The following is a 12,671-nucleotide window of genomic DNA, read 5'->3' as shown; positions in this document are numbered from 1 at the left end:
TTTATAAATTATTATTTCTTTCAACGTTCTTCAGTTTTTAAAGGCTATTTTCAAATTATCTATGACAAAGGAGTAAAAAAATACTGTGGAAAACTGAATAGCAGAAAATCTATTTATTTCTTACATTGGATTTGTGTTGCTGATAAATGCTAATTTATATACAGCTAGCTCCTTCATGTAAAATAGTGATATCCTTGGTTTAACATTATTATTTGCAACCTAAGTCCATTGACTCTAAGTTAATTAGTAAACACAGTCCCTTCCTAACTCTGTGCTTGTTTCACCATCTATAAAATATGCAGTTGGATGATCTCCAAGGAGGCCTTCAGCCATGACATTTTAATACTTGAAACAGGATCACAAAGCTCATTTTGAAATATATGAATGTCATTCTCAGATTTAACATTCCAGGTGTTAGCTATTCTTGAGCAAACATAAAGGTCCAGACCACATAGGATTTGTAATTTTCTAAACACAAATTTGAATAATCAACGTTAAGGACATGTGTGAAGAAAAGATCTATGTAGCTAGTGATGGAGTGTGGCCATCATCCAGCTGTCACATACGAATGCAGCTGTGTTGTTCTCATGTAAGAGCCACTAGTGGGATAGACATTATAAATATAACAAAATAAGAAAATGAAGATAAAATGTGCTATATTTCCAACCATTCCAGGTTTTTTCGGGGAATATCAGGAACTTATTATGCTTCTTAGAATTTAGTTACTATTTTCAAACAGGGTAAAAGGATAGGGTTTTGGTTTTTCTTAGAATCAAATTCTATTTAGCAAAGTTTTCCAACTAGAAAAATTTAAAACTTCTTAAAAATTGGAGTCATAATGGGGAAGTAGAAAAGTTTTTTGAGATGGCGTAAAAAGTCACCCCAAACTAAAACAGCAGGATAAATACTCCATCAAGGCTCACCCCTTCACCAGTTTAGCAAATCTGTATTGAACTTAACTGTATGTCAGACGCTCAAGGAATTGAGAATTTATTTGGAAGTGAATAAAATAAAATCCTTGTCCTCATGAATATATCCTAGTTGGGGAAATAGATTAGAAAATAAACCCATAAAATATTGTCCCACTAGTGGTTCTTAAATGACCTGAGGGGGAAAATATAAAGTAAGTTAAGAGGACTTTTTAAAAAAGACAGAGAATGTCATTTTGCTTAGGCAATCAGCAAAGTCCTCAGAGGAGCAACATTTTAACAGACATTTAACAAAATAAGAGAGAAAGACACGCAGATATCCAGAGGAAGAGCATTGCAGGGAATAGAAATGGTGGGTACAAAGGCTTTGACACAAGCACTGCTGGGAGTGTTGTAGGGTAACAAGCAGCCAAGTGCCTAAAGTAGTGAACGAGAAGAAGCATCATAAAATAGAAACAAAGAACATTTGCCTGTTTTTGCTTTTGTTGCCTGTGCTTTATGTGTCATAGCCATGAAATCATTGCCAAGACCAATATCAAGAAGATTTCTCCCTATGTTTTCCTCTAGTAGTTTCACAGTTTCAGGTCTTATGTTTAAGTGTTTAATCCATTTTGAGTTGATTTTTACGTATGGTATAAGATAAGGGTCCAATTTCATTCTTTTGCTGGTGGATATTAAACCGAAAAGCTTTGCACAGCAGAGGAAATAACAGAGTGAAATAGCAACCTATAAAATGGCAGAAAATCTCTGCAAACCATATATCTGATAAGATATTAACATCCAAAATGTACAGAAGACACAATTCAATAGGAAAAATCGATAAATAATCCAATTTAAAAATGAACAAAGGCCCTGAATAGACATTTCTCCAAAGACGTACAAATGACCAACAGATATATGAAAAAGTGCTCAACTTTACTAGTCATTAGGGAAATGCAAATCAAAACCACAAGGAAATACCACCTCATACCTGTAAGGATGGCCATTTGAAACAAAAACAAAAGAAAACAAGTGTCGACAAGGATATAGAGAAATTAGAACCTTTGTAAAATGGTACAGCTGCTATGGAAAACAATGTGGAGGTTCTTTAAAAAATTAAAAATAGAATGTTTTTAATTTTTAAAACATTGGATCACCATGTGATCCAATGATCCAAAATCCCACTTCTGAGTATATATCCAAAAGAACTGACATTGGGATCTCAAAAAAAGGTATCTTCACCTTTATGTTCATTGCAGCATTATTCATAATAGTCAAGATATGGAAACAACCTAAATGTTCATCATTGGATGAATGGATTTTAAAAATGTAATATGTACATATAATGGAATATTATTAAGCCTTAGAAAAGGAGAAAATCTTGCCATATGAGACATGAATGAAACTGAAAGACATCATGCTAAGTGAAATAAACCAGTCACAGAAGGCCTAATACTGTGTGATCCTACTTATCTGAAGCATCTGAAATAGACATATTCATAGAAGTAGAGAGTAGAGACTAGAATTGTGATTACCAAGGGCTAGGGGGAAGGGGAAATAGGAAGTTGTTGTTAATGGATATAAAGTTTCAGTTATGCAAGATGAATACATTCTAGAGAAGTGATTTTAACACACACACACACACACACACACACACACACACACATATAAAACAGGGTAGAAGGAAACTTTTTGAGGTGATGGGTATGTTTATTACCTGGATTATGGTAATGGCTTCACAGCTGCATGCATATTGTTCAGATCTATCTCCCTGTAATCTTAACACCACGGTGCACAGCAAAATGAACAAAGATCAAAAAAGAGTTCTTGGCCCCCAAATTTACTTTTTAAAAAGCACCCAAGAATCATTCCATTTCAGAGGAACGTTCCTACATAACTAATGCAACCCAGTTGGACTATAAGCCATCACTTTCAAATTCCGAAAACTGTTCAGAGCCCCGTCTGATGCCAGTAAATATTATTCAAGACGACAGATGGAGACTAAGATGAATGACACCGTATTCAACTACTACTATCGTGTCTTGTATGTATGCAGAATGCCCTTAATAAATGCCAAATAAACTGAAACGATTGCAAGCTCAAAAAAGACAAAGCTCTGAGAAATTAAGAAATAAAGTATATTTGATTAACATATTTAAAAACCAACAGAAGAGTTGGAAGATAAGCACATTGTTTTTAAAAATCAAGTTGGAAACTGGAAAAAACAGATTTAGAAGTGGTTGCCTCTAGGAAGGAGAGGGGTGAGGTGGTGTGGACACAGACTACTGGTTTTCATTATAAGCTTTTAAGTTCATTTTGATTTTTAAAGTGTGCCTGTATTACATTAATAAAACTTATAAATTTTTAAAAGAAGAAATAAATTGAACTATGGAGCCTACGTAGATATACTTTAATATTGATTTTCTCCTGAATACAAAGAGAAAAAGTGGAGTCAGAGTTAACATTTCTGGGACTTCTCATCATGGAGAATCGCTTGAAAAAAGAAACCAAACTGGTCTTGAAGGAACTGAGTGAGGCCCGTATCAGGACTGTGATGATTACAGGTATGTATTTGTTTCTAGGGGCCTGGCAAGTTGATTGTATCCTAGGCATGAGAACAAGATGTGTGAGCCGAGTGAGTTCATGTGTCAGAGACAGGGAAAAATGTTCTGTTGTCGAATTTGTTACCCTGTAGTCCCTTACCTAAAAACATGTGCAGCTGCCCCGACAGGACCAGAAGCTTTGGAGGTAGGGACCATATCTCATCCTCTCTGTCTAATGACTGCCCCTCCCAGCCAGGATCTGTGCAGTGCCTCAAGGCTCACAGTAAATGAGCAAGAATGGGTGTGTTCCAGGAAGGGGAATATCATACTCTGGGGACTGTGGTGGGGAGGGGGGAGGGGGGAGGGATAGCATTGGGAGATATACCTAATGCTAGATGACGAGTTAGTGGGTGCAGCGCACCAGCATGGCACATGTATACATATGTAACTAACCTGCACAATGTGCACATGTACCCTAAAACTTAAAGTATAATAAAAAAATAAAAATAAAAAAAATAAAGAAATCTAAAGAAATAAGAAAACAAACAAAAAAAAAAAAAAAAAAAAGAATGGGTGTGTTCTCATCAAGAAACCCAGTGATCCCTCTGCATAGAGGATTGAGTCTCTGGTTGATGGTCCTCTAGGGCAGTAGGGCCAGGCATGGTGTATGATCGTCAAACCCAAGCACAGCCTGACCCTGTGTGTTCTTTGCTTAGTTGGTTTCCAGATCCCGTGGATGGTTTAAGCTATCAGGCTGAGATCATGCTATATTCTCCATTAAGAGTTGTCTGTCTTCTGAGGATTAGTCATAAATGCTTAAGTATTTCTTTATTAATTCACACATGTTTTGAAATACACATGGACAGGATATGATGCAGAATATGGAGAGGGAGATGGGAACATAGTGTTTGCCCAGTAGGGGCAGTCTACAGCAGAGAGGAAGATAAAATAAGGCAGAAAGCAGTAAATGCCCTCAAAGAATACCAAGCAGAGTGGAAAAGGGAGACCTCAGTTCTTGTTGCTGAGGGGAGGTTTGTACATACAGCAAGCAAAGTTTCTTTGTCTTCTAGGTGATAACCTTCAAACGGCCATTACTGTTGCAAAGAATTCTGAAATGATCCCTCCAGGCAGCCAAGTGATCATTGTTGAAGCCAATGAACCAGAAGAATTTGTTCCTGCCTCTGTGACCTGGCAGCTGGTGGAGAACCAAGAGACTGGACCTGGGAAGAAAGTGAGCAAATGTTAGAAGGCCCCTCCGTGGGCCTAGACTGATGGAATACAGTCCTGGCACTGCTCAGCCTTCTCTCAACTCCAGGAGTCATCTCAGTAATAATCCCTCACATCTGTCCAGAGTTTGACAGTTTGCAAAGCATTTCTGCCAGCTCTGGTTGCCTAGGAAAATCACCTGGGGGAGTTTCTAAGCTTCCAGTGCAGGCTGCACCAATTAAATCAGAACCCCTGGGGTAGGAGCTGGCATCAGGTGCTTTTCCCAGCAATTCCAGTGTGCAGTCATGGTTGAGAACTACTGATTTATACTCATATTTTCCACTTGGTCATTAAAATAACCCTATGCGATTGGGCAAACCATTAATTTTTACAGATGAGAAAACTGAGGCTCAGAGCAGTAAGATTGCCCAATACAAAAACTGGTGAGTTGCAGAGCAGGAAAGCAGACTTAGGCCTATTTGATTCCACACAGATCCACGGGCATTTAGATCGTACTATACCTATGACATGAAGCTAACAGAGGCTGGGCTTCTCTGGATAGAAAGCTCCCTATGCTCTTGTGACAGAATAGCTTTTTCATATGACGACAATGGGCTGTAGCCTTACATTCCATCACTAAAGGTAACACCCATGCTTTTGTGTGAATTCAAAGACATGGCCCTACAGGTGATGAATTACAAAAATGCTGCCTTCCTCCAGGCTGACCAGCCTTTCAGATTGTTAAGTATAGAGTGGGCCTTTGTGCAGTCAGGAGTCTTTGTGCAGCACACAAACTGCACAGCTATACAGAATGGCCCTGCCCCTACCCTGGGAAGAGGTGGGTTAACTTGCCTCAACCTCTAATTGCATGGGCTGTGAAAGATGACAGCTCTCCCTCTGCTCTCAGCAGATTTCTGGTGCTTATTTCCTTGTGAACCTACTTGCTTCTCCATCGGTGCATGCTGCCTGAATTTCACTGCATGCTGTAACCCAGGTCCTTTGTGAATTTTAACTAACAGTCCACTCACACTACTCATTCATGAATTTAATGCCTCTGCTGAAATGTTAGTCCCCACCAGGAGAAGTTGTATCACAGTTTCAGGCCTTCCTCCTCTCTGGGTCCCTCCACCATACTTCCTCTCCCCACATTCCCAGTGCAATCAAAAGGAATTCCTGCCCTTGTCTCAGGAGGGATGCTTTAGAACATGTCTTTTGTTGGTTATTTTGCAATTGGAGATAGAAAGGGAGGGGTGTGTCATCTTGCCTCCCAATTCAGCACAGCAATTTTTTTTTTCAACCACAATGCTTTCCCTGAGATGAAGTCATCTGATGAATAAAATTTTCTCACCTCCTGCAATATTTGAATTTAGAGTCCTAAACACAAATGGAAGTCTCTCTGAGGAATGTTGCATGAAAAACCATGATTAATTATTGATATAATGAATGCACAGGCATTCATCAGATGCTTTCTCCCTAACTGGGAACCAGGGAGGGCTAGAACCAAGCCAGAGAAACACCTTGACAGGTGAAAGGTAGGAGGGAAAGGGTTTCAGAAAAGGATTACTCCTGCAGTGGGATGTAGAGTATGGAAGAGAATCTGGGAACCATGATAGAAAGAGTTACCTGTTGAGGTGGGGTCATAACAAAGGTCAGAGGCTGGGGACTAAAAGGAGTTAGGCACTGAAGAAAGAGTGCCTACTTTACAGTGAAGACAATGAGGGTGATTTTGGAATAAGTGAATGGTAGAGATCTTAGAAAATATAAGGTTGCATGAAGAGGAGAAGGAAGAAGAGGGAAGAATTTTCCCATTCTTGTAATAACTATTTGGGACCTAAGAATAGTTGGATTTCTTCAGTAGACTGACATCATACATATTATCTCCCAAGACGGGATCCAGAGTACCATACTGTCCAAGTATCATATGTTTACATAATCTTGGGGGGAATGTTTTGAGTGTTTTTTCCTATGGGTGGAACTGCTGTAGGCAAATTACACATTATTTTGTTGCTGACCTTCACACTGTTAGGCAACATGAAAACTCTTCCTTCAATAACGCATAGGAAAGCAGAGACACTCCTTAGGAGTCAATGTAGAAATGATGCCCTTTTGATTTTAGGAAACCTACATGCACACTGGAAACAGTTCAACCCCTCGTGGGGAAAGAGGAAGTTGTTACCATTTTGCAATGAGTGGGAAATCATACCAAGTGATATTTCAGCATTTCAACAGCTTGCTTCCAAAAGTAAGTACTGAAGAAATGAAGTGTTTTGTTTTGCTCCTCAAATCAGCGAGGCGAAAGGAGGAGGAGAGTATTGAAAACAATGATCACTGAGGTTGCCTCACAGTTAGAGAATAAACACCCCCAAAGGAGTACTGCTCCTGAAAAAGTTTTCTGGCCCTTTTTATGCCTTCTCGGTCCCAGGCAGACCCACAGCCTCCCGTTCAGAGTTTGAGTTCTGGTACCTTGTCTCACCCCTGTGGCCAGTTCAGCCTTCCTCCTTCTTTCCCTCCCCACCCAGGAGAATGGCAGAGTTCCAAACACGGTGCCTGTTTTGAGGGCCAGCTTCTCTCTGAAACCGACTAGCTTCTCTCTGAAACCGGCCAGCTTCTCTCTGAAACTGTCAGGCTAAGCTCTATTCCCCTTCTTGTCTGGATTCTTAAATTACAGCAAGAGGAAACAAAGGCCCCATGGTTTATTTTCAGAGTCATTTATTATCTTCTCCTCTGTATGTCCTGTTTTAAAATAGTGCTGTGCAGGGTTGCACTGTCAATGTGCGGGAGATTAATGGAGCACAAGGGGAGGGCAGCAACTATCTGTTAGCAGTGTCATGAAAATTCTGTCACCCTAGCAGTCAAAGACCACAGAATCTAGACCCCAAAGGCTTCTAGAAAGCTCTTAGTTCAGTTCAGGGAAAGCTGAGACTCAGAGAGGTTAATCTGCTTGTCTAAGGTGTGCACAGCTAGCTGGCACAGCTGAGAACACAGCCTTGTTTCTCAGCTTCCAGCCTTTCCTCTGTCTATGCTATGATTATGGAGATGGTGTCTATCAGGAAAGAACTGTGTTTCCTCAAGCATTTTTATTCCATATGCTCTTCTGCTTCTTAGTTACTGTAGTATTATTGATTAGTGGTCACCCCATCTTGGAAAAATGGTCTGGGAAAAAAGTAATGGAGTTGTGATGGAGGACTTTAAGTGAAATTTCAATATTAAAGTGTTAAATCTCCTTATTTCCCTTCCTGGTATTGGTCTAATGACATACCATCCAATGCTGTATTAAATTAGTAACCAGGAGTGATTTTTCAGGGCTGTTCTTTTATTTTTAAAAGTTTTCTTCTTCCCAATCATATTGCAATGGTTGTTTTTTCTTTTTAGATTCTGGTGAATGGAACAGTTTTTGCAAGAATGTCTCCTGGGCAGAAATCAAGCCTTATTGAAGAATTTCAGAAATTAAAGTAGGTGTCATGGCATGAAAGAAGAGTGTGCTCATTAACTCTTGCTACCTATGGGTCAATAATTCAGGTGTGAGTCAGAATGGCTATTATTAAAAAGTCAAAAATAACAAATGTTGGCAAGATTGCAGAGAAAAGGGAACACTTATACACTATTGGTGGGAGTGTAAATTAGTTCAGCCATCATAGAAAGCAGTATGACAATTCCTCAAAGAGCTAAAACAGAACTACCATTTGAACCAGCAACCCCAATGCTGGGTATATACCTAGAGGAACATAAATCATTCTACCATAAAGACACATGCATGTGACTGTTCATTGCAGCACCATTCACAATAGCAAAGACATAGAATCAATCTAAATGCCCAGCAATGACAGATTGGACAAAGAAAATGTGGTATATACACACCATGGAATACAGTGCAGCCATAAAACAGAATGAGATTATGACTTCTGCAGGAACACAGATGGAAATGGAGGCTATTATCCTTAGCAAACTCATGCAGGAACAGAAAATCAAATACTGTGTTCTCACTTATAAGTGGAAGCTAAATGATGAGAACACATGGACACAAAGAAGAAAAACACAGATATTGGGGTCTATTTGAGAGCAGAGGGTGGGAGGAGGGAGGAGCAGAAAAAATAACTACTGGGTACTAGGCTTAATTCCTGGTTGATGAAATAATCTGTAAAACAAACCTCTGTGACATGAGTTCCCTCGTATAACAAATCTGCACATGTTCTCCAAACCTAAAACAAAAGTTAAAAAAAGGGGATTAAAAAAAAATTCAAGCACTGGCTTGAGTGGGGAAAAAAATCTCTCACCAGCCTCACTCACATGTTGTTGAATGCTCAGTGCCTCATGAGCGGTTGGACTGAACCTCAGTTTTTCACTGGCTAGCGGACAGAAGCCAACCTCAGTTCCTTGTGACGGGGCCATTTCATAAGGAAGCTCACAGTGCGACAGTTGACTTCTAAAAGAGCAAGCAAGCAAGAAGAACCAGAGACAGAGCACACAAGACGGATGTTGCTGTTTTTTATATACCAGTCTCATCACCCTTGCTGTATTCCCTTCCTTCGGAGCAAGCCACTAGATCCAACCCACGTCCAGGGGAGTGGATTACACAGGGCGTGGATGCCAGGAGCCGGGGATCACTGAGGGCCATTTAGAAGTTGCCTATTCCAGAGAGCATTTGTTCTGTGGTCCATAAGGCATATATCTTAGAGAACCCTCCCGTGCTTGGATGTAGCAGAAATAGTGGGGCAGGTTGTATAGCTTAGAATCAGAAAAATGGGGAAGTAGGTGAGTTATACCCTGGAATTATTTTAGGTTGGTCCATTAGAAGATACGTGAATAATTTCTGGTCTTCTTAGCAAGAGGTGAAATAGCATTTTGCCTTTATCTGGCCCCAGTAGGGAAAGTCAAGAGAAAGTCTTTTATTACCCCCTTCAAAAATAAAGATGACCAAGTTACCTTATAGTGAAATGGTACTTCTTGAGACCAGATCTACCTACTGGTTTCTGGGAATGTAACAGTTTGGGGCTGCAGAGTCTAGGAAGTGAAAAGGAACATAGGGTAGTGAATCTTTAGATGATGGCTGGTGAGTTGTTGGTGAAATCAGGAGACACCCTTTTATTGTTAGATTTTGTTACCCAAGCATTCATAGGGAAGTCTTACAAACTGCCTATTAACTTCCAGAATGCCTCAGGCTGGGTAAGTAACCAGTGACTAAATGACTATTTCATTCACATGATCATTACATGATATTGCTGAAGAAAGTAATTTTACCTTTTTCAAATGCCTGAGAAATTTTGCCAACTAAAATGCCTAACTTTGAAAAGCCATATTCCCCTTAAAAAATGAATTCAGGAAGACACACACTGTCTCAGAATGAGCTGTCTTCTCAACATCCCAATCTTCCTCCTCATGCCTTTGTCATTGGCAATGTGCATAAGGCTGTCTGCATTCTCTTTCTGAATTCAGGGAATACTAGAAGATGATAAGATTCTTGATGTGATATAGAGACTAAATATGTGCTTTAAGCCTGAAAGAAGGAGCCATTTTTCAACAATTGTGGGTAGTCATGACATGAACATATATAGCATGATTATTTTCATCTACACAGCCCAGTATCGGATTGAACCATAGGGGTGTGCCTACATTTGACTTTTTTTTGTTTTTGAGACAGAGTCTCGCTTTGTTGCCCAGGCTGGAGTGCAGCGGTGCAATATCGGCTCACTGCAGCCTCCGCTTCCAAGGTTCAAGCAATCCCCCTGCCTCAGCCTCCCAAGTAGCTGGGATTACAGGAGCACACCACCATGCCCAGCTAATTTTTTCTATCTTTAGTAGAGATGGGGTTTCACTGTGTTGGCTAGGCTGGTCTCGAACTCCTGACCTCAAGATCCGCCTGCCTCAGCCTCCCAAAGTGCTGGGATTACAGGTGTGAGCCACCGTGCCTGGCCACATTTAATTAACTGTTTTTGACCTATAAAAGTGGTTGTTTCTTATGCATTAACTAATAATAACGAAATGCTAACAAAACTTTATTTTTTCTCCTTATTGATTTCATAACTCTGTTTTTAGAAAAATGCAGCTAAGTCTTTAAGAATATTGTCATTTATCAATACTTATAATGTATAACTTATAATAGAAGGCAGGCCGTGTCTTACATCTGAAACTCCTTTTCTTTGGCAGCCGTATTAATTTTTACTCTTCTATTTGTATTGTGCTTGCACACCAAACTGATATAGATGGAAAACATATCTTATTTTCACCCTGACATGCATCAAAAATAAGAATATATGTCTCTAGTTATATCTGTTAAACTGTTTTTGAAATTTCTCATCCTGGTATTTGAGCTGTAAATGCTCAGCAACAGTGACTAAAATGCAGCTGGATTGGGTTATGATCTCTGCATTAGGTTGTGTGGGAAGTGCTCTGCTCATGACTGCATACTCTTAAGCTTGGCCTTGGTGCGTATCATCAAGCAGGACTTCTTTTAAAGTGTGCGATCATTGTTTTGCCGATGTCCTTGGTTATATCGCTACCATTTCAATGTGATTGATTGAAACAACTTAAATAATACAACGGCCTTTTCCCTCTGGGAATATGTCTCTCCAAACCATTTTTCTTCAGCCTGATTCCAGGTGTATTCAGGGGACACACACATACACACAAATCACATGTGACTTAGTTATGATGGAAAATATTCAAGTGAGCTGTTCATTTTTCTTACCTACTAATCCTTCTTCTCCTGTCTCCCGCAGTTATTATGTGGGCATGTGTGGAGATGGAGCTAACGACTGTGGGGTGAGTAGAAATGGCTTTTGCTCAGACAAGCCGCTCACTAATATCCCTCTGGAGGACCTCAGGCTCTCCTGGGGTTTGTCTCTTCATCCTTCCACCAGCAACCATTTGATTATTTTGCTGTTTATATCCACCTCTACCTGAGTGTGGGTTGGAAGTGGAGGGGAGTAAAGGGAGATGAGACACTTCCGATGCTTTCTGGAAACTCCTAGAATAATAAACACAAAGGAAGGCTACTTAGACTCCCATATTTCAGGTTCCAAAGATGGAACTTTACAAGTCTATCTGCTTTAAATCTTTCCTGTTATCAGTAATGAAATGATTTCTCAGGGAGGTGATTTCTTCCCCCCCTCCCAAGGTCACACAACTGATAAAGACTCAATGAAACAAAGTTTGAAACTGATGATTAAAGTTTTGAATTATATGTAAATTATATTTATTCCTGCCAAACTTTCATTCTCTGGTTAGTTTTTAAGTTTGCTTCACCCAGAACTCTTTCACTCAGTAAAATCCTAGACCAAACTATTTAGTTATTTTATGCTATAGAAAAAGCTAAATAAAATGATTATCAGCAAATTATTTTTCATATGCAGTAGAAGGGCAGTGAATGTTTTATATTCTGAGTTTTAAAGACATGAAGGAAACAAATAGTCTACCTTCAAGATTATGTACTTAAGGAAATATTTCAGTAGCTGATTTATGGGACAAGAAGTGAGGAAGATTTCTTTGTATTTCCAAAGCTTATTAGAGATTTAAGATCTTGGTATTTGTTTTATTTCTCTCTTAAATATTATTTCCAAATTTCTGTGAAAACTATGTTTATAGCTAGAAATTTTTATAGCTAGAGATGTTTTTTGCTTTATGTTTCATGAGAAAAAGCTAATTTTTAGTCTGTTCTTTCAAATCTAGAATACGTATCCTCTCACATTAATTATGTGGCGTTTAGAATAAAACAAAAAAATCAAATGCAAAAAGGGACATAGTCTCTGCCTCCTAAAGAGTTCATTGTCTGATGGAGAAAGAATCATGAATAAAACTAACCCTAACATAAAGTAGATGGTCCTAAAGTATATAATAGAGATACGAACTAGAGATCAAAGAGGAAGAAGAAAATGTCCTATTATTTATTAAACCTGAATCTAGTATGTACTCATGGCGCCAGGTACCCTGTAGTTCTGTGGAACTACAGATATATAAAAGTTCATTTTATGCCCACACAATTCTTATAGGATCGGCCTAGGAATTATTTCACCTTTGT

At 39.3% G+C, this 12,671-nt stretch overlaps 1 protein-coding gene and 1 long non-coding RNA gene across 3 annotated transcripts in view; one reads left to right on the top strand and one right to left on the bottom strand.

Annotated features, from left to right (window-relative positions):
• The window catches only part of ATP13A5 (ATPase 13A5), a 108,477-nt gene that overhangs the window by 60,390 nt on the left and 35,416 nt on the right, over nt 1–12,671 (top strand). Inside the window, exons 18-22 of the mRNA XM_003807659.5 lie at nt 3,348–3,472; nt 4,522–4,682; nt 6,774–6,899; nt 8,030–8,109; nt 11,374–11,416. Of these exons, the coding sequence (XP_003807707.3) occupies nt 3,348–3,472; nt 4,522–4,682; nt 6,774–6,899; nt 8,030–8,109; nt 11,374–11,416 (535 nt within the window). The remainder of the gene's footprint in view (nt 1–3,347; nt 3,473–4,521; nt 4,683–6,773; nt 6,900–8,029; nt 8,110–11,373; nt 11,417–12,671) is intronic.
• LOC117979843 (uncharacterized) lies at nt 4,538–11,621 on the bottom strand. 2 transcript variants are annotated; one of them, XR_008955443.1, is made up of 5 exons: nt 11,343–11,621; nt 9,581–9,658; nt 8,945–9,080; nt 8,806–8,856; nt 4,538–4,671 (listed from the first exon to the last, which is right to left on the bottom strand). It is a non-coding gene; the product is annotated as an uncharacterized LOC117979843 (long non-coding RNA). The 2 variants fall into 2 exon arrangements; XR_010111483.1 differs by having other exon boundaries at nt 8,806–9,080; nt 11,343–11,613.

Source organism: Pan paniscus, chromosome 2 (assembly GCF_029289425.2).
Source record: "Pan paniscus chromosome 2, NHGRI_mPanPan1-v2.0_pri, whole genome shotgun sequence".
NCBI lineage: Eukaryota > Metazoa > Chordata > Mammalia > Primates > Hominidae > Pan > Pan paniscus.
The sequence above is the reverse complement of the archived record's forward strand: the minus strand, read 5'-3'. Positions and strand labels throughout refer to the sequence as shown.